Here is a 23,595-nt window from a genome sequence, read left to right as displayed (position 1 = left end):
TGTTATAACAGGGAGGCGTGGTCTGGACGAGCGTTTGACCACCACTCAGATTTTGCTCCAGCAGCAGGAGGAGACGGTGAGGAGAGGAGACAGAGAGAGGAGGGCGCTCGGCGACAGGGTGAAGGACTTGGAGCGAACGCTGCAGGCGTCCGAGGCCGACAAGAAACACACACAGGTACACACACACACACACACGCCGTCGTCCTGTAGCGAGCACGTACGTAAACACGTCGTCTCTGTGCTGTGGCTCGCTCAGCAGTGAGCGCTGATCTGTCACGCTCGCCATATGGCAGCTCTCTACAGCGGAGCAGTACTTATGAGGAAAAAGCTGTCGGGGGAATAATAACAACAGATGCCAAACACACACAGGGTCACACCTTCTCTGGTGTCCCATCGTCAGCTCCCCATATGTCTGTTTTGATGCAAGAGCATTTCATAAAGATTCACCGTCTGGACACAGCACGACAGCCGGACTTTACTGGAAGAAACAGAAGAATAATAAGAAGAAATCCTTCGAACAGCAGTTATAAAGGATTGAGAAAGGTCACTCTTGTAAAGGAGGTTTTTCAGGGTTTCTGCAGGATCTTAAAAAGTCTAAAATTTGAAAATCAATATTTTAGGCCTTAAAAAGTCACTGACGTTTTGTGTTCAAGTCTTAATAATTTAAAACAACAGAATTTGAGCTGGTGAAACCTGCAGAAAACCTGTTTTTAAATGCCAATGAGTTTTTATATGGTTAAATAAAATAAAATAAAACACGTTTCTGAAGACCGTCTTTTACAGAAACAAAGAACTGTGTTCTCTAGTAAAGACCAACCTGTCCTCTGTCTGTCTTGTGCAGGATCAGCTGAATAAGCAGCGTGCTGCTGAGCTGCGTCTGGAGGCAGAGAGGAAGCGCTTGCGGGAAGCGCTGGAGGCAGCTGAGGCCCGGGCCACCAGGGTGGAGCTGGGCCGGCGCAGTCTGGAGGGGGAGCTGCAGAGACTCAGACTGAGTGTGGGAGACCGGGAGGCTGAGAGCCAAGCCTCCCAGGACCGCCACGACTCCCTGCTCAAACAGGTAAACAGCTTCTTCTTCTTCCTCCTCCTCCTACTTAACTCCAAGCACATGTCAGTATTCCTCCTGGGGGAGCATTTAAATTGAAAAACTTTAAAAATTTCTACCAAATCAACAGTACATGCTACAGTTTTGCAACTTTCACCAAAATGCCGCCCCAATACTGCTAAAACTTTTGTCCACTTAAACTCATTACAAATTATGAAGTCCATCACTCTGTTTTTTTCAAAAACTGTAAAACTTATTAAACCTATCTCCTCCCACAATTTTTGCTCAATTGACACCAAACTTGCTACAGAGAATCTTCAGACTGTCCTCCACCAAACTTGTTTCTCGGATTTTTGATTTATCAAAAATTGAGCCTACAGTGCATGAAAACGTTTGACTGTAAACATATACCATCCAATTCTTGATAAATACATTTTCAATCTTCCTGAAAAAATTGAGAATATTTTGGAGTCATGGTTGATGGTTCTCATGGGAACAACTGCAGTCAATGTAAGAGTGGCATTTTTAAACATCAGATTTTCTCTTATGATGCAAAACACTTATTATTAAAAACAAATCACTAACATTTCCATGCTGTCAAGATGCAATTTATGTATTATTATGTATAGATAACACAATTAGCTCAGTGAGTTAGGAGCTGGTTCTTGGTGTCAGAGGATCAAAGCTCAGCTAAGGCAGAATGGACATTGAAATGTCGATGTTGCTCTTGTCTTCCTTTTTTGTCTCCTGTTACTCAGAATTCCATAAATTTGTCCAAAACTGCCTGGCCCCGACCACTACTGCAAAGCAGCTTTAATTTCATATTAATTTTACAGTATTGCGTCTTTGTTTGTTGAATGAATTGCACATCAGTGTGATCTGTACAAACTGCAGGTGGCAGAAGGAGAGGCCCGTGTGTCTGTGCTGCAGAGGGAGGTGGACAGTCTGAGACAGGCCCTGCTCAAAGCTCAGGAAAGTGAATCTTTCCTCAAAGATAAAACAGCTTCTCTAAACCAGAGTCTTCAGGAGGCGGCGGCAGCTCACAGCAGCACACAGGCTCGTCTGGCCGCTCTGCAGAAGACGCTGAGCGTGGCGGAACACGACAAACGACTTCTACAGGTGAGTGAAACACAAGGAGAAGGAGCCTGAGACGACGTGGATGAGAGAGTGGAGTGTTTATGTGGTGAATACTCTGTCACTAAGGAACAAATGGATGAAGTCAGAGCGTCGTCCTCGGAAGCGAGGAGGAGCACGGTCGCCCTCGCCGAGCGCCTGCAGAGCCTCCAGACGGAGCTGAGCCAGAGCGAGCTGAGGCGAGAGGAGCTGGAGGTGGAGCTCAGCAACACTCAGGAGGTGGAGATCATGTCACACTAACATCTGCTCAAATAACGTCCACGACACAACACAAGCTTCGTTCAGACTCCTGTGCCAGGTGTGAGTGTGTGTGCTGTGTGTCCTCCCCCGTCAGGCCCTGCGTCTGCGCTCGGCGGCGCTGGTGGAGGCGCAGCGCGGCGCCCAGTCGGCTCAGGCGGAGCGGCTCGCCGTGGAGGAGCGGCTGCGTGGGCTGCAGCGAGCCGTCGCCATGCTGGAGACGGAGAAAAAGGACGCAGAGAGACAGGCTGTGAGGCTGGAGAAAGACAAGAATGCTCTGAGGAACACGCTGGATAAGGTCAGTGCTGTCCTTACAAAGAACCTTTTGTAATAACAGCTCAAAGGTCCATGAGCCATTTGGAAACATGCTGCGTTTACCCCAGTCTCCTAGTTGTAACATTTCACTCTTTCTGTTGCTTGTGTTTCTATAAAAACCTGTGTTAACCAGGTGGAACGTCAGAAGCTGAAGACTGAAGAAGGCAGCATGAGGCTGTCAGCGGAGAAGAGCCGCCTGGATCGCTCTCTCAACACCACCGAGCAGGAGCTGCAGGAAGCACAGCAGCAGATACTGATGATGCAGGTGAAGAGCTGGTTGCAGTCAGGGCCGGCCCCAGGATTTTGCTGGCCTTAAACAAGATTTTGTTTGTGGGCCCCAAAACACCCCAACACTCAAAAACAGCACAAAAACCAAATCACACACACTGCTAACAACTGAAAGAACACACACAAACACATATAGCCTATATATAGTATTATACAGTATATATGTAGAGGGCGTAAAATTAAAACCCACCAAGTGCCAATGGCGTAAAAAATGAGTTTGGTATGTGGAAAGACGTCGCCTCCAAAATGTGGAATGTGTGTTTATAGAAGAGAAACACATTTCAGGGCCGCTGACTTGCATCATCAGAACAGACATGTCCTGTGACTTTCAGCCTCTTTTAATATTTAAAGGGACAACGAGGAGTTTCTATTTGGTTATAAAAAAGTCTCGTTAATGTGGATGAATCTACGTTACCCACACTTGTTAATGGGCCCATTTTCGATAAGTATATCGTTTTGTCTCTATGGTTATTTTGTTATTATTAGTGGTGGTGGAAATGCTGGTCGAGCCGACCAGCGTTTCTTTACTTTCGGTTTTGTGGCGAGTCATGAGAATAACGCCGCCGAATCGCCGTTTATGGTCGGAACTACGACGGTATGTGATCGTCTTCGAACCTCTGACTTTAATTCTTGATGAATGAAAACATGAGTCTGTCTTGCGCCGGTCAAAGAATTTCACGGTGCGCGGAGGCTCATAAATGTAGTGTGAAAACTAGGGCTGTCAAACGATTAATTTTTCTAATCGCGATTAATCGCATTTTTTCCATAGTTAACTCGCGATTAATCTCTATTAAAAATATTATATATGGCGCTTTGGACTTTCAACACTCCAAAGTGTTATAATCTCTAGACAAACAACTTTTAGACCAGACCTAGTAGGCCTACCTAATCATAACACATGATGCATGAAACTCACACAGAATTTAAACGAATTGCATCCAGTGGAAATTGCCCTTTACTTTGCTACGCCTCTGCCTGGCCATGTGCATTTGTTGACAACAGAAGCCGTCAAAAAATCAATGGATGGAGCTGTGGATATATGTTAGACTGTGTATATTTGTGTAGCAACCAACTTGAAGGTGCCTTACCGCCACCTACTGGACTGGAGGTCCCACACTCCAGTCCTCCAGTCCAGCAGACAGAGGACAAAATGGGCCGCGATTAACCGGGATTAAAAAATTTAATCGCGTTAATTTTTTTAATTAATCTCATCGCGATTAACGCGTTAACTCTGACAGCCCTGAAAACGCTTCGCTTTTCCAAAAGGTTGTCCCTTTAATAATGCATGATTTTTTTCATTTTGCCGGTGAAAAATATGTTTGGCCGTTACATTTTGCATTCACTGTGCTGTGTTACTATGGCAACTAACTGAGTTCTCTACATGGGAGTGAATTTAACATCCTATGGTTTTATGGTCAACTGAAAAGTATATTTAAATTAACTTTCATAAGGTAAAAAACTATGTGGAACATGTTTATGTGTTAAATGAACTGATCGAATCCCCGTTGGGACCGTTGTGATCATGTGGCCCTAAACAACTGCTCTTCACTCTTCACTGTATATTTTTTAGATATGCCATCACATACAGTATATGTTCTTTCCCTTTCACTTGGCATGACATCACACAGCTGGGCATATGACTTACAAAAATGTTTTACACCAATGTAAAGTTTTTCTGTCTTCCACTCTGTGTTGTGTGAATAGACTCAGCTGACTGAAATCGAGCAGTCACACAACCTGTGTGAGAGTCTGGCCAGGCAGCGCGATGAGGCTCAGCGGGAGGCGGAGCGGCTGAGGAGCAGCTTCAGGGACATGGAGCGAACTCTGGGCACCAGGGAGCGAGCTCACAGGCACAGAGTCAAAGGGCTGGAGGAGCAGGTATGTCCTGTGAATGATCACATTTCTTCTATGATCACAGCTGTGGTGAAATGTTCAGAATCATTATCAAGAAAACAGGAAGAAAGCCTCTCTGAGCTCCGTTCTTTCTAGCCTTTAAAGGATAAAGCAGCTTTTGTTGAGGCGAATGCTTCAAGAATGAATCACTGCTAATTTCATGCTTCCTTTTTTGAAAACAAACTTTACGCAGCAGTAGATGACAGCAGGAGGCGGATGGACCAGCATATGAACTACACTGTTTATGAAGATGGCGGCTGCTAGTCATGGGGACAACGACAGCATTGGGGGAATTAAAGAATGTCACAGTTACATCAGTCCATGCACAGCACAGTGGCGTTTTTCAGCCTGCAGTTCAAAGTCATCAGGGGGAAAAAATGATCTCAGTCCCATGCTTTGTATTGGAACTATATTAAATTGGACTGTCCCTATTGAACAAATGAATGAAATTCAAAAAAACTCGCACAGCTATGTGATTCACACATCTTGCTTGGATACACAGTTCTACATAGAAACACATGGGACGGAGCTCGGTCATCATCCCTTTGTCATCTGCAGCCACTTGAAGGAGAAGCGGGTGCCCAGCCTCATGGCATCAGTGTGCAACCAAGTGATCTGAAGTGTATATAGAAGTGTAGCTCTGTCGCCCACTGCTGTACCTGTTTTCCCACAGGTATCCACCCTGAAGGAGCAGCTGCAGCAGGAGATGAAACGGCGGCAGCCTACTCTTCCATCGTCCTTATTGTTGGCAGGGAACTGAGAAAGTGAATCAGCAGCAGAGCAGCTTCTAATCCAGGGAAAGCCCACTCATCATGAATGTCTCAGCAGCAATATTTACCCACAGAGACATTCCTGACAGTGTTCATACTCTAACTCTACTCTTTAAAGAGCTATTTGTTTTATTTTGTGACGTTGAAATGAGCACAGGCATTTTTAGAATATTTTGTACAGTAAACACTTAACTGGAGGGAAGGCAGTGATGTGATTCCACAGCTGCGGCGAGGACGCCAGCAGCCTGCTGATTACTGGCAGCCATCTGCACTTGATCCTTGCTCAACATTTTCGCAAAACTTCCTGCTTTTACTCGAGAAGAAACCCAAATCACCGCAGGATTCTCCTCTGCACAGAATCTGGATGTAGCGCAGGAAGGAAACTCTGCCAGGTTTTTGCAGTTTGGCCTCAATTCCTCCACATTTATATTATAACAGTCAAGGACAGAAAAAGAAAGAGGGAAGGTCTTCACTGAGCTCCAGTGCCAGGAAACAAACAAATTGAGCATAATAAGGTGACTGCAGTGTATTTTTTTTTCTTAGCAACAGACACAGATTTAAAGGGATAGTTCACCCAAAATTCAAATTTCACTCATTATCTACTCACCCTCATGTCAACTAAGAACTGTGAGAAACTTTCTTCGTCCAAAAAGACACACCAAAAAACATCCAAATACCTCCATACTGCTCATCTGTAATGTCCCTCTTGTATTGAAGCCCCGACATGAGACATTGTTCCGAAAAAAAATTAAATAAGTCTATATTGCTTGTTTGTAGCGGAAGCTCCCAGTGTCTCGGTTCACTGCTCTTCCTGTGTCTGTGCAAATCTCGCGTGATTTGCACTGACCGGCGGAACAATTTCTCATGTCGGGGCTTCAATACAAGAGGGACATTACAGACGAGCAGTATGGAGGTATTTGGATGTTTTTTGGTGTGTCTTTTTGGACGAAGAAAGTTGGTATCCATTGAGAACCATTGTTTGGACAAATACTGTTGCGCGCCACCCCCCCCCCCCCCCCACCCCGTAACTCAGAGAAGGCACAGAGGAAATTTGAATTTTGGGTGAACTATCCAACTGACTTTATTGTAGGCCAGAAACAGTGACGGTATACTTACAGTATGTCTTTGTATTAGTTGATCACTGGTCTTCTTTGGTGTATATGCTTTTTATATTTTTTACTTACTGTATGAAGGCGACAGACTCATGATTAGTAACAGCAAATGAACTTGTATGACAGTACACATGGAGGCCACATGTCTGCAGGGGAATAAATGTACTGTGTGCACCATAAATACCTTTCAGCGCTGTATTATGCTGTACACAATGAATCATGTTTGACTCAATCACACACACCAAACCGCTATAGTACAAAAAAAGTTTATTTTTTTCCTCAGTCTTTATAGTGACAGTTTAACAAAGCAGTAGTACAGAGGCTGTTTGTGAGATGCCTTTTCAGAGCACTTGTTGCCACTGGAGTATATCTCTATACGCGTGCTGCTTGGTTGCTAAGCGCAGACCCAGGTGGCAGTAGTACAAAAGCTGAGGTCACTCGCCACCTGTTTCTTCACACGTCTCATGACCTTCAATGATGAAACGGCCGATGGCTGGATACTGATTCACTTTGTCTGATGTCAGTGCACAGTGGCCACCATTGATGAGCTGGTCATTGTGACAATGACTGCTTCTCAACACAAGTACAGTAACATATGAACAAACACAAAGCATGAGATTAATATGATACAATATGGCAAAAAAAAGGGGGGAAAAAGATGTTCTGCAGTTTTATGTGCATCTCTAAAGGTTAAACTTTATAGCACCAGTGTGATGATTTTATAGCACCAGTGATTTATACAATCATCGTTCTTTGGAGTATATTTAACCGTACACACAGGATCTACTGGGCAGACATACATGTGGAAAAGTAAGGGTACAGAAGTGCTTTTCGCACAAGAGTAATGAGTTGCACAGAGGAGTCGGTCAAGGAGGAGTGGAGCACAGAAACAGGGAGGCGTGGTCGGAGGGTGTGGACGGGTTGGAGGGAAGCGGCAGTATCTGGGCAGGTAGAGTCCCTGATCTCAGTGCTCCATCAGCAGCCACCGCAGCTCTTCCCACAGCTCCCTCCTATCGACGCACACTGTCCGCTCAGCGCCGCCACGCCACAGCGGGAGAACTGATCACGACACAGGTCCGCTGTACACAGGCAAGACGGGGCAGAGGTCAAACAAGTCTGGATACAAACTAGGGATGGCTCCATACGATATTCAGGATCGATATCGGTCCGATATTGGCCAAAATTTCTGGGGGAAACCCAGGATTCATATTTATTTTATTTCTTCCTTTAGGGCAGTGTTTTTCAACCTTGGGGTCGGGTGCCCATGAGGGGGTCACCTGGAATTCAAATGGGGTCCCCCTTGTCTAGTAATTGATAAAAAAAAAAAAAAAACTTATATCTAAAAAATTTTTACTAGTTATTATTCTTTTTAAAATTATGATTAAAACTGTATTCTATACTTTCACTTTCTCAAATATAAATTGAGCATCCTGACGATCACATGGGGTCGCCAGAAATTTGTGATGTCAAAATGGGGTCACGAGCCAAAAAAGGTTGGGAACCACTGCTTTAGGGGAGCAGAATATTTGTTGCACAGTTTGAACATGGTGTTTTTAGATGTCCATATTAAGCAAAGTAGCCTACGTCTATACAAATTATATGTATAACATGAACAGGAGAAAAGACAGTATCGGATTGATATCGGTATCAGCCAATATTCTAAATTGCAGTATCGGTATCGGTATTGGACATGAAAAAGTGGTATCGAGCCATCCCTAATACAAACACACACACACACACACGATGTACTGAACCCACCTCTGAGCAGCTCTTCATGTGCACACACGGTCCTCACGCAGACTTCCTTGTTAATGACGTATACCCGTCGCAAACTGAGTGGACACACATGGAGGTCAGATGATACATTAGTGCATTAGACCTCACACACGTTTCATCATTACAACAAACATGATCACTGGCCTGCTGCAACAAATACACATCAGCACAACAAATGACAGAAGAGGCTTTTGAAGACAGACGTCTTATTCACTTGGTGACACAGCCTGAAATCTGACACAAATACTCTCTAAAGGTCACTCTTTTGGAAAAAGTTGCTGGCCACTCAATAGGTTTAATATGGCAGCCATTTCATTCATATGTCTGATATTAGCATGTAATTATCAAAATCAATTTATTTAGGTCTAAAGTATTTTATTATGGGTCTCATTCCAATATTATAAGTGTTGTTTTTGTCCTAACAGCCATGTGAAATGTTGTATTGAGGATGCCGTGCAAGATGGCTGTGAAACTAGGTGGAATATCTCATGATCTATGAAACATAGGAACAGTTTTTGGTTCTGTACATTGGTTTTAAAATCAGCTCCTCCACCTACTAAATGCTCTGACAAGAAAACCAACAGGTCTATTGGAATCTTAAACCCCAGAAACCAATGTATAGAACCAAAAACTGTGTTTCTATGTTTCATAGAACATGAGATATGCCAACTGCTTTTACATGGCGGCCATCTTGCACGCCATCTTCAATACAACATTTCACATGGCTGTTATGAGAAAAACAACACTTCTAATGTTGGAATGTGAGACCCATAATAAAATACTTTTTGAGTGGCCAGCGCCTTTTTCCAAAAGAGTGACCCTTAGAGAGTATTTGTGTCAGATTTCATGCTTGTGTCACCAAGTTAACGACTCTTACCATAATCTCCTCCACCATTAAAAAACATGAGTTCAAGTGGCAAATGTAGCCTCTTTATACCCAGGTCAACAGAAACAAACACCAGTCCTAGCACAGCAACATGCAGTGTTGTGTGGAGACTTAAACTCTACATTATCTTAACTACAATCTGCTGTAACTTGCTGGCAGTTAAACTACATTCATATTTTGTGCTGTGTCGACTTTTTGGGGTCATTTTTTGTAGTTCAACTATTTAAATTACAAACTACAATTTTGGCCAATAACATGAAATATATATATTTTTTAAAACCTATATAGGGGCGGTGCGTGGCGCAGTGGTTAAAGCGGCTGCCCCATGTACGTAGAGGCTACAGTCCTCAACGCAGGCGTCCCCGGTTCGAATCCCGCGTCGGGCAGACCTTTCCTGCATGTCATTCCCCCTCTCTCTGCCTCCCCCTTTCCTGTCTATTTCTACTATGGCTATCAAATAAAGGCATAAAAGCCAAAAAATATACTTAAAAAAAACCCTATATAATATAAGTTGTATTTTACCATATTGTGTTCTAGAACTGAAATAAGGCATAAATCTGCCAATCCAGCGCTGCCTCTGATTGGCTGGCCCTGGCGTTCCTGTCATGGTTTTAAACATTGTTGTTCCAGACACACCGATCTAGAATATGTCGACCCCTTTGTATTTTTTGTTGACTGATTCACCAGTGGGTTCTGGGGCAGGATTTTCATTTTCTCTTCACATTACCCAACATGTCTATGGTCAACCTATAGTATGTTGACCAACAATATCAGCTTTTTTATTTAGAAAATAAAACTGAGTGTAGAGGCATATTTCTACTGCATGTGAATTTATTGTAGGCTATTATATTTAGTTTCATAGACACCACATGTTGATTTATTTAACGCTGAGTTAAATGAGTAGAATGAGTAGAAGTAGTTGCTGAAGCTACTTTTTTAGCTGTAGTTTTACAAACTACGTTTCTCCAGGGATAGAAAAGTAGTTTGTTCAAACTAGAAGAGACGATGAGAGGCTGGGAGCTGCAGACGTCCTGTCCTACATACCTGTAGAAGCAGAGGCTGTTGAGGCACTGCTTGCATGGCTTGTGAACAGAGTAGAGCCTGGTGCAGGGGTACTGCTCCTCTCTGCAATCTGGAAATAAATCACAAAGACAAATACCATCTCCACTCAAAAGAAAACAGCTGATCATGGCTCCTCATCTCATCTCTGCAGCCTCTCTTACCAAGGGGACCGGGCTCTGTGGGCTCTGTCTCCAACTCGGACCCTGACATCCAAAAGGAGAAACAGATTTTAAAATGTTTTCTCACTCTGACATCATAGAAACCTATTCAAAATATACTGACGGGATGTGATATACCTGATTTTTCTGGACGGACCACTGGCTCGAGTCGAACCTGCTGCTGGAAGGTTCCAGGAAGGGAATCTTGGTTTTCAGAGTCTGGACTCCCTAAAAAGACGGAGGAGAAGATAGAAGTCCTTCTAAACATCAGTGACAGCTCAAGAACATCCAGGAACAACACAGTAGAAGGTGAAAATGTTTTACCTGGGAAATAATCTGGCCCATAGTCCTCTGTGAAGCCATGAAGTAAGCAGGAGAGAGAAATGTTTCATGAGATCAACCCTGTGAAACCAATTACAGCCCGCCCTCCCCCACAAACACACACAAAAGGCAGCGCTCTGTATGAACTCAACCACATGCATGCCAGAGCTGGAGAGAACGAGCAGCCTGCGAGGGTGTAATTCATGACCTCATACGCAAGATGTTTACAAATAACAACATGCAGAGCGGTTGGAGTTTTACATGGTGACAACAGTTGCTATGCGGGTGGTAAATAACAATCAGGAGGAGAGGAGAGAACTCCCCCAGGCTAGGTGACACATCACAGGACAGAGACAGATGAGGAACAGATGTGGAGAGCGCTGATAGAAACTGATGCTGGGCTGGAAGGAACGGTCCAGGCTAATGCTCTCTTAATGAACTCACCCAAAAACGTAAAGCGTTCCTGGTACTGGGCCTGGGCCTGAGCGAGCAGCAGGACTGTGGACAGTTGGGACAAACAGAGACAAGGTGATGAGCTGCTCTGAACAGAACTGCTCCTAATGTGTGTTATACGCACACTTTACATTTCTTTAGCATTGACGTCATCCTGTAACTCCTTCCTGCGGCCATGTTAGTAAGAGATGAGGTCACACTAAAGTCTGATAACTAGTTATCTGCAGCAAAACCTCTGAGTGGGCCGAACTGATCAAAGCTGTTTTAGCTGTGTCTGACAGTGGCGTGTTCAGGGAGTGGCCTTTGGTGGCACAGGCCACCGCTGAAATCTGATTGGCCACCCCAGGTGCCACCCCAAAATATGATGGGCTTTATACTGGCTTTTTTTTTCTATCACAATTATATGTTGCCACTCCTGTATTTTGACTAGTAGGTCTAGTTTTTCTTGCAGTGTTAGTAACTGAAGTAGATATGGGTTTTGCAGACAAACCTGGTATGGCCAAAACCTGTGTGGGTGTGTTTCGTACATACATGCATACATGAGTACGTAATGTGTGTGCACAGGCACTATTGCTCACGCTTCATGCCACCTCATCATAGAGAGCCTAAGCGGAAGCAGGAAGTAACGGTCGCCATGGGACCTCAACTTGGAAAAAGTCTCCATGTAAATGAACGGGAGTCAAAGCTTTATATCGTGATCCGATTGAATTGTGTCATGAGAAAAAAATATGTCCTCTACCTGTTTAAAACATCACGTTTCGTGTCGAGAAATCAGCAGTTTATTATAAAACTATTGTAAAATAAAATTCAGAAGAGTCCGTAACCAGAAAGACTACAGGTCGCGTAGGTGACGTCACATACCAAATGCCGCCCTTTCCCGTGTCAGTTGGTGATGTATTTTTTGTGGGACACCAGATCTGTAGTCCTAGAGCGGTCGTCACACAAAATATATTCTTCCGTTGCCGTTTTACGATAAACTGCTGATTTCTCTGCATGAAACGTGATGTTTTAAACAGGTAGAGGTCATATTTTTTTCTCATGGCACAATTCAATTGGATCACCATTGAATGGCGACGTGACTTCCTGCTTCCGCTTAGGCTCTCTATAAGGCTCCACTTGGGCCACCCCTATCAAAAATGTCTGGACACGCCCCTGGTTTCTGATTCGACTTTTCATCAGCTAAATAATAGAGTGTTGCCGTCTTGCTGGATTTGAACCTCTGTGATTTTACACAGAGTGTGACTTGAGAGGAGACTTTCACAGTTACAGTTAATGTACAATATACAGGAGAGGATTTTTTGTGCTTTTGTTCATTTCAATACAATCTACATAATAAATACTTCATGTTTTAAAGGCCCTCAGAACTATTTTCCTGAACAACTTCCGTCACTATGGTTGACAGTGTCCTGTGGCCAGAGCCATGCCAGCTGTTTGCCCCTGTTTATGCAAAGCTAAGCTATCTGGTTGTATATTGTACAGACATGAGAGCTGGTATCTGTAACCTCTCACTCTGGGGCAGGAAGCACATCCGTTATTAAATAATTATTATAGCTTTCATAGTTCTATAATTAGCTATTAATGAGTATTCAAAATGTCAGAGATGAAACTACCAGAACTGTGAGCCATCAATGACCTGCCGCTTTTTAAGTCCAATCTTTAAACGTTTCTATTCAGAATGGCTTTTAATACTGAGTGATGCTGTGACTTCTCTCTTTACATGCTGTTTTTGTTTTTTATTATCGTTTAATGTCTCTTTGTCTTGTTCTTGTTGTGTTATTAAGTTGTAATTTTTATGTAAAGCACTTTGTTCATCATTTTAGATGCTGTAAAGTGCTATATAAATCAACCTTGATTGATTGATTGATTGATTGATTGATTGATTGATTGATTGATTGATTGATTGATTGATTGATTGATTGATTGATTGAAACTACAAACTAACTAATGACCAGGAAAAGTAACTATTGCACTACTTTTGTTTCTTTTCTTTCTTTCTTTTTTTTTTTTAAAAGCTCAAATATGTCTATTTCAAAGGAATTTTAAATCGAAAGCAACTGGACCTGGTTATTTGTCTAGTTATTCCTAGACTTATTCCTAGACAAATAACCAAGTCCAGTTGCTTTCGATTTAAAATTCCTTTGAGATACTATGACCTAGACAAATGAGAATATGCACAGGCTTAATATGTCATATTACTTGGACCCACTCCCCTCACCTCCCGTTTATCTGGAACTAACCAACTCACAATAGCCTACGTGTATTATTTTGTGACTGGACGGCTCATTTTATTGTCAGTAACATTAACATTACGGGGGAACTGTAACTTTTTTTGATTACTCGTTACTGAAAAAAGTAGCGCCATTAGTAACGTGGTTATTCCATCAGTGACCCCCAGAGGCTGGGGGCTGGGAGTGGGACATGGTGCGGTTACCTGGCATGCAGATGAGCAGGAGGACTCTCATGGTGACTGTGGGAGGTAGACTGACTTCACCCCTGCGGGGGACACAGGGGGGACAGGAAGAGGAATCAACACAGAGCACCATGAGGGGTTGAACACACCGCTGGAGGCTGGACATGTCCTTTGGTCTCCTGAACTCCCTTGTCCTCTCTTTCCCCCCCGCCCTCTGTCACCTTATAAACCCCCCGCTGCTCCTCCTCCTCTGTCTTTAACCACCTCAGCCCACCCTCCTCCAAACCCCCTCCACTGGCCCCAAACTGCCACAGTAAGAAGAAGAAGGAGGGGGGGCTCTGACAGCAAGAATGTGGCACGTTTGTCTTCCTGAGAACAATCTCTCTGTTTTCCTACTTCTCTGTGGTGCAGCAGCAGCAGCAGCAGCAGCAGCAGCAGACTGTCTGGAGGCTGCATTCCAGGAAAAGAAACAGAGGACCCCTCAACCCCACCCCACTCTAACTTTTCTTCATCCCTCCTTCCCTCCCTCCCTCTCTCCCTCTCTCCCTTTATCCGTCTGTCTCCACATCCTTCATTTCCCTTCTGTCGCCCTCACTGGTCATTTCCTCGAACCCCCATCCCCTCCTCCCCTTCCCCCCCTTTCTTTCTTTCTTTCTTTCTTTCTTTCTTTCTTTCTTTCTTTCTTTCTTCTTCACTCCACCAAAGGGCCTCTCAGGTTGAGTCGAAATGACATGTGGGCAGAAAAAAAAAACATGAACACTGACTACATGAAGACATGGTGACCCCCCCGCTCATTAGTTTTTCCTAGAGCTGTCAGTGAGCTTCAGGAAGTCCCAGAGTGTTACATACAGTAAAATCCATTACCTTCGCTTCCTGCACCACTGACTAAACTACTTTTCCACTATGTGGAAAGTATGATCGCTCCTCCTCTGCTGCAGCACTGTACACTCCTTCATGCACACAACATGAAGCAGTGCATTTGTGCTTTCAACACGTCCCACACTGTGGACCGACTCCTCAGCTCTGTGTGTGTGTGTGTGTGTGACTGCATGCAGATCTTTGTGCGGCCGCACTGAGCACAAAACGTGAGGGAAACATTGTTTGCATGAGCCCTGCACATGTAACAAATCTGTGAATGTGCGCTTGTGTCCCAGCATAACACACACACACACACACACACACACACACACACACACACACACACACACACACACACACACACACACACACATTCTTCTTGTGCATCACAGTGGCTATCGGAAACCATATGTTTTCACAGCACACATCTGGGAGCGATTAGCCCCCCTCTCCCCCATTTAGTCCTTCACTTCCCAGCTAGAGACCCCATCTAGCCCCCACCAAACACACACAAACACACACACACAATTACTGAGGGCAGCAACAGGAGGTTTGACCGCTGTCACCTATTTCATGCAACCATGACAAATAAATAAAAATTAAAAATAAACTTTCCAGCAGGCCTTGATGACCCAAACCCTCCAGAGGCATCTGATTTTTTTTTTTCTTGGACTTTTTCCTCCTGGCACCCAGTCTCCATTGTAGTGCCATTGCTGCAGGCTGTGCAGTGAAGTCCCTCCTCCTCCTCCCTCTCTCCAGTGAAAACACCAGACCACATGTCAGCTCTCCACAGCCATTAACATGCACACTAATTATCCACAGTTGATTCTGTCTGCTTCGAGCCCACTGATAAAGACCTGGGAGGGTTTGAAGCCTTTGAAACATGGACCTAGAAGCTTCATGCACTCTGTCTCCACACACCACCTGATTTCTTTTCCTCCAAAAACTCTCAGCATAAATCTTCTAAACAATCACATGCATCAGATACAAACAAAGAAATGACGTCCAGTTACAACAAAAAGTTCAAATGCAGACTTGTTCTTTCCTCTGAGTGTCTTACCAATAATGACTTTGGATCAGTTTGCCCCGACTTCTCTCAGCTCTCATGCGTCCTCTGAATGCAGGAGGATCTCGCAGCGCCACATTGTACCACCCCGCATCTGGAGTCTCCTCCCCGTCCAGTCTCAGCCTCCAGCCCCCAACCCCCGATCCCCCGGTCCCAGCAAGACCAGGGTTCGACCAAAACCGGTTAGCCAACAGACACCAGAGCAGAAAAGATTCATGACCTGAGCTAGTGATGATTGTTGCTAGGTAACCAGGCTGACTGATGGAATTACCAGCAGGTCATTGTTTGTTTAAATTAGCTCTCAAGATGTAAAGATGATCATGACAAAGGAATATTGTTTAGGTTTATTTACACCTATAATACCAGATAAATCCAGTTTTCAGATTAATTTATTGTTAATTTATTACATATGAAACCTGTTTGCATCCTCTAAGATTCAAAACAGTAAACTCTCCATCTAAACTGTAGGCTACACCTCAGCTCTGAACATTATTTACCATGGGCCTTATTCTCTCTTGTCATACCATGTAGGCTAGTTATTATATTTATAGTACAGGATAACATCTGGATTATGTTCTATAGGATTAGTTTGAAAATCAAATAAGATGTTTAACTTGAATTTTGGTTGAGTCCTGCAAGACGTCTTGACAAGGACATGAATATGTAATTTATTTACAGCTGCAGCCAGTGATTTATCCTTAAACATTAAACATCACTAATAATTTTCTATAATAGAAACATAATCTGTTGTGCATTTATTATTACATACATAGACTTTGTAACTATTTATAGATGAGAGAGAGTTTCTCAACAAATTGTTCCCCTTTCAATTTAAATACAGTGATCTAAGACTTAAAGGGATATTTCAACATTTTGGAAAACTGGCCTATTGCCATAATCCCTATAGTTTTAGGAGTAGGTCCATTACCTTTAATTGTCGGTGCAAGCTGTTTTTAGATCAGCGGGGCAGAGATGTGAGCTGCTCAGCTAACACAATGGAGGTGCACGGTACTTTCACGTTTCCCTCATCAAACTAAATACATGATTCAACAACTCCAAAACACTCTGGTGGACAATTTCACCACATATGAAATATATAACGTATAATTATGTAACATTACGACACATGAAGTAAACGCTCAGAACTACTTGCGTTTTTGAAATCACTCCGCCTAGCAGCCGTGTCTGGGATGTAGTTCCGGCTACGCATTTACCTCTAAAACAACTCTGTCTCATAACGTTCCATTATTATCTCATAGCGTGGTGAACGTGCAGGTCACAACTTGTCCACAAAAGCATTTTGGAGTTGTTGGTTGTGTATTTGATGAGTTTGATGAGGGAAAGGCAAAAATACCGTGCGTCATGCATCTGTCTCTGCCCCACTGATCTTAAAACAGCTTGCACCGACAATTAAAGGTAATGAACCTTCTCCTAAGACTATAGGGATTATGGCAATAGGAAAAAAATGTTGAACTATTGCTTTAAAATCAGTTCACTTGTGTTTAAACAAATGCTGTACATGAACATGTGCATCTGTGTCACACACCCAGTGAACCAGGTGACAGGGATGTGGCTGCTGACGGTCCATTCACAGCTCAGACTCTGCACCATAACGTCATCTAGTGGAGCCAGGCTGTAATGACCGAATTGACCAAGAATAATCAACCCAATGAAATCGATCCAATGAAAACAAAGGCAGGTATATTTTAACTATTTATTTTCCATCAAGACAAAGACTGCTGTTGGTATGTTGGAAGATCTGAGGGAGGATAAACATTGTGTCTGCGGACCGGCTGCAAGCCTGGTGAGCAACAAGCTAAAAAATGTCTATGCACATTAAAATGCCTCATTTATACTGGAGTAATATGCAGCATTGTGTCTCCCTAGTGCACAAACATACACACTATGAAGTTGGAGATAAATATACACACACACACACACACACACTCTCATTCTCTCTCTTAAACACTCTCTCCGTCTCTCCTGCATTCATACTCTACATGTGCGTTTTTGTAACACCATGTCCTCCAACCACACACACACACTGATCTTGGAGGTGCGGTGGTGGGTGAGCTGACTGATGTACTGGCCCTTCAGACCTCATTAAGCATTTTAATTAACGTATAATTTAATCATGGAGGGAAAAGTTGTAGGAGAAAGATGACTGCAGCTTCACATGGCAGCAGCCTTCTTCTCCTTGTACGTAGCCATCATCTTCTTGATCTCAGCTATGGCTTTCCCTGGGTTCAGTCCCTGAGAGAAAGAGAGGTGGAAAGATCAGAGTCAATTTGATATTAAGGGAACTAGAGGGAGTTCAAACAACACCTGAAGTAAAGAGTGCATCCTTGTTTTCTTAGTTAACTTTAAAGTGATACGCCAACATTTTGTTTCATGTCTTGTCTCAGTCCTGAGTCCATGACCAGCAGATAGACGCCATCCTTTCGACTGTGCGTGCAGTAACAAGGGAGATAGAGCCGTATCACCCGTAATTAGCTTAGCTCAAACACTGGAAGTGTATAGGTAGTGTTAGCCTGCCTCCTACCCGAGCCGAAATCAGCAGTCAGAAGCTGATTTCATTTTAGCTCTAAACTCTGTAAATATATCACTTTATCGACATTTCAAACATGTTTAGGCGAGAAAGTAGCCGTTTAGATCAGCAGTGTGTCGTTAATTTGTCTAAATACCAGCTGTTTACTATTTTGTTCGGACGAATTTGGCGCTACTCAAGCTAGCCGTTGTGACCAACGCACTTCCGGTTACTTTCACAAAATAAAACACCCATTTCCCTTTACATACAGAAAACCATGACGATAGAATTTGTGCTTTTACTTTGAAATAGGAAGCTAACCTACCCTCGATGTAGCTAGCTTGAACCAAAATAAACCGTCTTTGCTTGAACCCCCTGTTTTGACCGATCTCGTCCCGTTACCGGCATTTGACCGCTCAAGATGCCTTACCGGAGAGTTTTGTCAGCTCTAAGACGAAGATCGTCCCGCCGGTTTCCATTTAGAGTTGCTGAAGAGTTTCTCTGATGACGTTCGGTGGAGGCAGGCTACCAGTACCGATACACTTCCAGTGTTTGAGCTAAGCTAATAATGGGCGATATGGCTCTATCTCCCTCGTTACTGCCCGCACAGTCGAAAGGATGGTGTCTATCTGCTGGTCATGGACTCGGGAGTGAGGCAAGACACGAAAAAAAAAAATGTTGGCGTATCCCCTTAAGCCCTTTGTGTCAGTAGAAACTATATCTGACACAATAAGCAACAGATTTAAAAAAAGTACAGATGCAAATCAGTGCATAAAAAATCTTTTTCTTGTAACTTGCATGAAAGACATAACTGAGAAGCTGTGCATGCGAGTGTGGCTGCTGGTGTAGGATCAGTGCTGACAGGTTACCTTGGGGCAGGTCTTGGTGCAGTTCATGATGGTGTGGCAGCGGTATAGGGAGAAAGGATCCTGCAGCTTGGACAGACGCTCCTCTGTAAACTCGTCTCGTGAGTCGATCATCCAACGATATGCCTGACGGACCATAGCACAGGCAAGGTAAGACATGCTTTGCAGGCATAGAAATACATACATTTAAAAGAAAAAAAGCCAATAAAAGAGGGTTTAAAAGACTATAATGAATAGTTACGAATTAGAATGACAATACTAAAATAATGTATTGAATTGAAGTAAAAGCAGCAGCAAATAATAATGTTTTCAACCCTGATACACACAGCACACCATGAACCATCCTCAGTGTTTCTACGCTCTCACACACACACACAGACACACCTGCATCAGCACTGCAGGTCCCAGGTATTTGTCTCCGTTCCACCAGTAACTTGGACAACTTGTACTGCAGCAGGCACACAGGATACATTCATACAGGCCGTCCTTCACAGGGAAGAAAATCAAGAAAATGTATTAATTTTTATTCTCAATGTGACTGAGTACTTGAAAGCCTTCTGTCAATACTTTAACAAAAGTTAAAAAAAAAATATATATATATAGCGGCATACCAGCTTTTGTCGGTCCTCCACAGACTGCAGGTACTGCTCTTTCCCCTCCTTTGACTCGTCTTTCTTTTTTAGGTAGGGTTCAATAGACTTGTACTGGGCATAGAAGTTACTCATGTCCTGCAAAACACAATCATGAAGTCAGAAGAACTAAAATGTCAGAAAGGAACTAACAGAAGAAATCTAGTAAGTTACTTCTGAAACATGATACAGAAATGTCTCCATGCGTCAGAAGAGAAAGCTTGTGAGAAATGTTGTCATGCTGTCATCACCATGACATTCCAGACTTTATGACAATGTTACTACTTATCAACTTACACAACTAGGGCAACATCAGTTACATGGTGTAGTGGATTGTTACTCACCGGAACGAGGTCTTTGACCACATACATATGTGGCAGGGGGTAAATCTTGGTTGGCTTGGTGATGTTGGTGTCAATCTTGTTCAGACAGGCCAGTGTGTTTCCTCCATTAATGTTCATTGCACAGGATCCACAAATTCCTACAGTAAAGAGATTTTAAAAACACACGGTGAGAATCATTTCAAGTCAATCTGAACTATTTTCAACCAAAACTAAAACTAGAGTGTTTTATTACTGTGGTGGTTGGCTTCCACAAATTTAAGGCATAGTTCACCCATTATCTTCCCACCCTCATGTCGTCTAAGGGCTGGGAGAAGTTTCAGAGAGTTTCAGAAATCTTGCACGATTTGCACTGACACCGGCGGAGCACTGAACTGAGACACTGGGAGTTTCCGCTACAAACAAGCTTAAAATATAGACTTATTGAATTTTTTTCGGAACAATTTCTCATGTTGGGGCTTCAATACAAGAGGGACATTACAGAGGAGCTGTGTGGAGGCATTTGGATGTTTTTTGGGTTCGCAACCGTCATATGGACATGCAGTGCTGCACGGAGACCCCCTGTAAATCCGAGAAGGCACGGAGGACTCTGAAACTTCTCCCAGCCCTTAGACGACATGAGGGTGAGTAGATAATGAGTGAAATTTGAATTTTGGGTGAACTATCCCTTTAATAATTATTTTTTAAAAAAAGCATCTGCAGGGCAAACTTAAACTTTGGTACATTTTCTTAAAAACAAACCAAGAAAAAAACAGAGTTAGTTGAATCCAATTACTACACATTTATTACACAGATGTATGGATTGTTTTATTATTTGAGGTCATATGAAACTAATGCATTTACAAACTACATTCCTTTCTAACGACACTTTAAACAGTTGAGAATTATCGAGGCGTCACCCTCCAGCTTTCACGTGACTGACCTTCTCTGCAGGAGCGACGGAAGGTCAGAGTGGAGTCCATCTCGTTTTTGATCTTGATCAGGGCATCAAGAACCATTGGACCACAACTAGATGAAGAAGAAAACCAGTCAGGGAGTCAATAAAACATCAAAGTGCAGCCGGGGACGACACTGCAGTGTTTTATTGCCATGGCGCCCTGGCACGGTGAGTCTCCTCAGGCTGATAAGAGTGGAAATGTGCCAGGTGGTAAATCCACCTGAAGCCTGTTCTCAGTTCATCTATCTGTTTGTAACTGCCCAGGTTACGGCTTACAGCGCCCTGATCACCAGTCACCATCACAGGTGAACATAACCAGAACTGGAAAAGCTGTTATTATTATTAGCATCAACTAATAAGACCTTTAATTTAACTGCTGTTCATCAGAAGAGATAAGATCCACTTGACTTGACTGTTGAAGCTTAAAGGGATAGTAGCATTTTTTTTAAAGTGGGGTTGTATGATACAAATAGCCCTAAGTACTTTAATTGCAGTAGAAGACTCTCTGCACTCCTCCCGTTAGCAACGCCAGCCCATAGCCCTGCCCAGAGATTTACAACATACAGTGTTGTGAACAGACCCAAAGAAACAGCCTATTTTCGTGGCCTAAAAGAGGTTTTACGTGAAAAAAAATACACAGTTCCATTGTTCGCTATAATATCATTTTGTTAATTTTTTCGGTGTATTTTTTTTCAGGTAAAACCTCTTTTAGGCTGTGAAAATAGGCCGTTTCCTTGGGTCTGTTCACAACACTGTATGTTGTAAATCTCTGGGCAGGGCTATGGGCTGGCGGGAGGAGTGCAGAGAGTCTTCTACTGCAATTAAAGTACTTAGGGGCTATTTGTAGATCATACAAACCCACTTTTAAAAAAATGCTACTATCCCTTTAATCTGAGGGTCGTCTTCATTACTGTAACAACTGTAAACATTTACACCCACAGTCCCACAGGAGAGCTTTCTTTCTGACAGCAGCCTCCACAGTGCTCATGTTTACAAGTAGGTAAGACCTGCCAAGTGCCAACGCAGTTTGAAAGCTGGAGCGCTCAGTGACACAGTGTTGCACATCGCCACTGTCCATGTCTCAGTGTTGAGAGCTGTAAAAGCTCTAAACCTACGTGTTGAGGTCGATCTCGTAGGTCTGCATGCGGGGCTTGTCTCCTGCCGTGTCTGGGTCCCATCTGTAAATCTGGAACTTCTTGACTCTGGGCTCTGGTGCTGGAGCTGCTGCTGTCTGGGCGTACCGCACTGCCTGATAGGACAAGAAGAACAATCAGGAGGATTCTGTCCCTCTATCATTTTTAATATACACACAAGAAAACTGAATTTAAACTTCCTTTTCTTTGCTCTTTCACTTTGTCTTCTGTCTTGCTGACTATTACAATTTATTATTTATCTCTTACTGCCATGATAAGATACATATCAGGATAAGGTCTAGCCCATGTGTTTCTAGAGTTCATCTGTACTTTTTTGTAACATCAGTTTTTACTTGATCTTGCTGCTCCTTGAAGTAACTTTACTCCTACAAGTTAAGGGTTACAGAGGATCTTTTTTTCCTTTGATCAGCCGATCAAGTAGTCTATAAAATATCAATGAACAGTGCATGACTGCATGACATGAGGAGGTCTTCAAGAGTACCGTCGACCAACCCACACCTGATAAATGACATGATAAGAAGAAGGCAGCTAAATGTAATCATATGAAGGAAGAACTGAGCAGCAAATATTCAGCATTTTAATAGGAGTGACTGAATTGATCAACTGACGATCAAGCCGCTTGAGATTATGGACTAATCCATTCACCTACGCAGCTCTCATTTCAACCAGACACAACTACATCCCTCAGTACCAAGGATCAAACTCTGCTTCATGTTAACAGGCACTCAAATGTTCAGCAGGAACCAACTTTAAGAAAGACAAAACCGTTTGCATGACAAAGGCGGTGATAGTTTTCTCGTCCTTTCCCATTTGTTTTGCTTGAATTCCCCACATGACTGGAGCTATATTTAGCTGACCAGTGTTTACATTAACAACTAGAGCCACACCGGGTTTGTTGTCGATGTTTGATGCAGAACGCACCGACCAACAACCAGTAAATAACACTTTTTGTAAAGTTATTACATAGTTAGTGTTAACTCCTGCTGAAAGTTAGCGGTACTGGTTAGCAGCCAAGGCACAGGACTACGTAACACGGATGTCAGAGCATAGACGGAGCCCTCCGCTGTCAACCCAGCATGGGTTACCCTGAGCCCGCTCACAGAGCTCCGCCAGACTATCAGCACCGCCACAACATACACAATGTCAGCCGTTTACTTATCCTGTTGTCTAACATACCACCAGTCCTGTGGGAGAGCGGAAAGCCCAAAAGCCACAGCGGCTCAAGGACGTGAGACCAGCAGCCGACATCTTGGAGTTTGTCTGACCTCCACTGCCTGTCTGCTGTCCCAGCATCCACCGCGTCACCGCTCTCAGGGGGGCGCGTGTTTCAATCACAGGCACGTGCCGGTGTGACTGAACC

At 43.4% G+C, this 23,595-nt stretch overlaps 3 protein-coding genes across 4 annotated transcripts in view; 1 reads left to right on the top strand and 2 right to left on the bottom strand.

Moving 5' to 3' along the window:
• crocc (ciliary rootlet coiled-coil, rootletin) overlaps window positions 1-6,127 on the top strand; it is a 32,004-nt gene extending 25,877 nt beyond the window's left edge. The window contains exons 30-37 of one of the 2 annotated variants that reach the window (XM_085777132.1): window positions 12-175; window positions 842-1,057; window positions 1,937-2,161; window positions 2,246-2,395; window positions 2,511-2,711; window positions 2,862-2,993; window positions 4,721-4,894; window positions 5,583-6,127. In XM_085777132.1, the coding sequence (XP_085633258.1) occupies window positions 12-175; window positions 842-1,057; window positions 1,937-2,161; window positions 2,246-2,395; window positions 2,511-2,711; window positions 2,862-2,993; window positions 4,721-4,894; window positions 5,583-5,669 (1,349 nt within the window). In that variant the 3' untranslated portion in view covers window positions 5,670-6,127. The remainder of the gene's footprint in view (window positions 1-11; window positions 176-841; window positions 1,058-1,936; window positions 2,162-2,245; window positions 2,396-2,510; window positions 2,712-2,861; window positions 2,994-4,720; window positions 4,895-5,582) is intronic. The other variant, XM_085777133.1, reaches the window with a different exon arrangement.
• A 622-nt stretch (window positions 6,128-6,749) lies between these two features.
• Window positions 6,750-15,872, bottom strand: mfap2 (microfibril associated protein 2). Its single transcript, XM_085777131.1, has 9 exons — window positions 15,776-15,872; window positions 13,879-13,940; window positions 11,439-11,492; window positions 10,998-11,024; window positions 10,812-10,901; window positions 10,677-10,718; window positions 10,498-10,585; window positions 8,550-8,623; window positions 6,750-7,870 (listed from the first exon to the last, which is right to left on the bottom strand). The coding sequence occupies exons 1-9, from the start codon at window positions 15,820-15,822 to the stop codon at window positions 7,767-7,769; spliced, it is 588 nt and encodes a 195-aa protein (XP_085633257.1). The 5' UTR covers window positions 15,823-15,872; the 3' UTR covers window positions 6,750-7,766.
• Window positions 15,873-17,481: 1,609 nt separating this feature from the next.
• sdhb (succinate dehydrogenase complex, subunit B, iron sulfur (Ip)) lies at window positions 17,482-23,497 on the bottom strand. The gene is made up of 8 exons (XM_085777128.1): window positions 23,412-23,497; window positions 22,197-22,330; window positions 21,067-21,152; window positions 20,148-20,284; window positions 19,786-19,902; window positions 19,559-19,660; window positions 19,178-19,300; window positions 17,482-18,034 (listed from the first exon to the last, which is right to left on the bottom strand). The coding sequence occupies exons 1-8, from the start codon at window positions 23,481-23,483 to the stop codon at window positions 17,954-17,956; spliced, it is 852 nt and encodes a 283-aa protein (XP_085633254.1). The 5' UTR covers window positions 23,484-23,497; the 3' UTR covers window positions 17,482-17,953.
• Between the last annotated feature and the right edge of the window lie 98 nt (window positions 23,498-23,595).

This window comes from Trachurus japonicus, chromosome 5 (assembly GCF_045865225.1).
Source record: "Trachurus japonicus isolate A0001 chromosome 5, Traja_1.0".
In the NCBI taxonomy this organism is placed as follows: Eukaryota; Metazoa; Chordata; class Actinopteri; order Carangiformes; family Carangidae; genus Trachurus; species Trachurus japonicus.
Note: the sequence above shows the minus strand (reverse complement) of the source record. Positions and strands in the feature narration are given on the sequence as shown.

Excerpts from the sequence above, each read along its gene's own strand:
- mfap2 (XM_085777131.1), bottom strand. The coding sequence starts at position 15,822 with ATGAGAGCTGAGAGAAGTCGGGGCAAACTGATCCAAAGTCATTATTG. Across the intron at positions 11,493-13,878 it reads CCTGCTCATCTGCATGCCAG|TCCTGCTGCTCGCTCAGGCC; the intron begins GTAACCGCACCA and ends AACTGTCCACAG. Across the intron at positions 11,025-11,438 it reads GGAACGCTTTACGTTTTTGG|AGGACTATGGGCCAGATTAT; the intron begins GTGAGTTCATTA and ends ATGGCTTCACAG.
- sdhb (XM_085777128.1), bottom strand. The coding sequence starts at position 23,483 with ATGTCGGCTGCTGGTCTCACGTCCTTGAGCCGCTGTGGCTTTTGGGCT. Across the intron at positions 20,285-21,066 it reads CCGTCGCTCCTGCAGAGAAG|GAATTTGTGGATCCTGTGCA; the intron begins GTCAGTCACGTG and ends TCTTTACTGTAG. Across the intron at positions 19,301-19,558 it reads GACCTGCAGTGCTGATGCAG|GCATATCGTTGGATGATCGA; the intron begins GTGTGTCTGTGT and ends ATGGTCCGTCAG.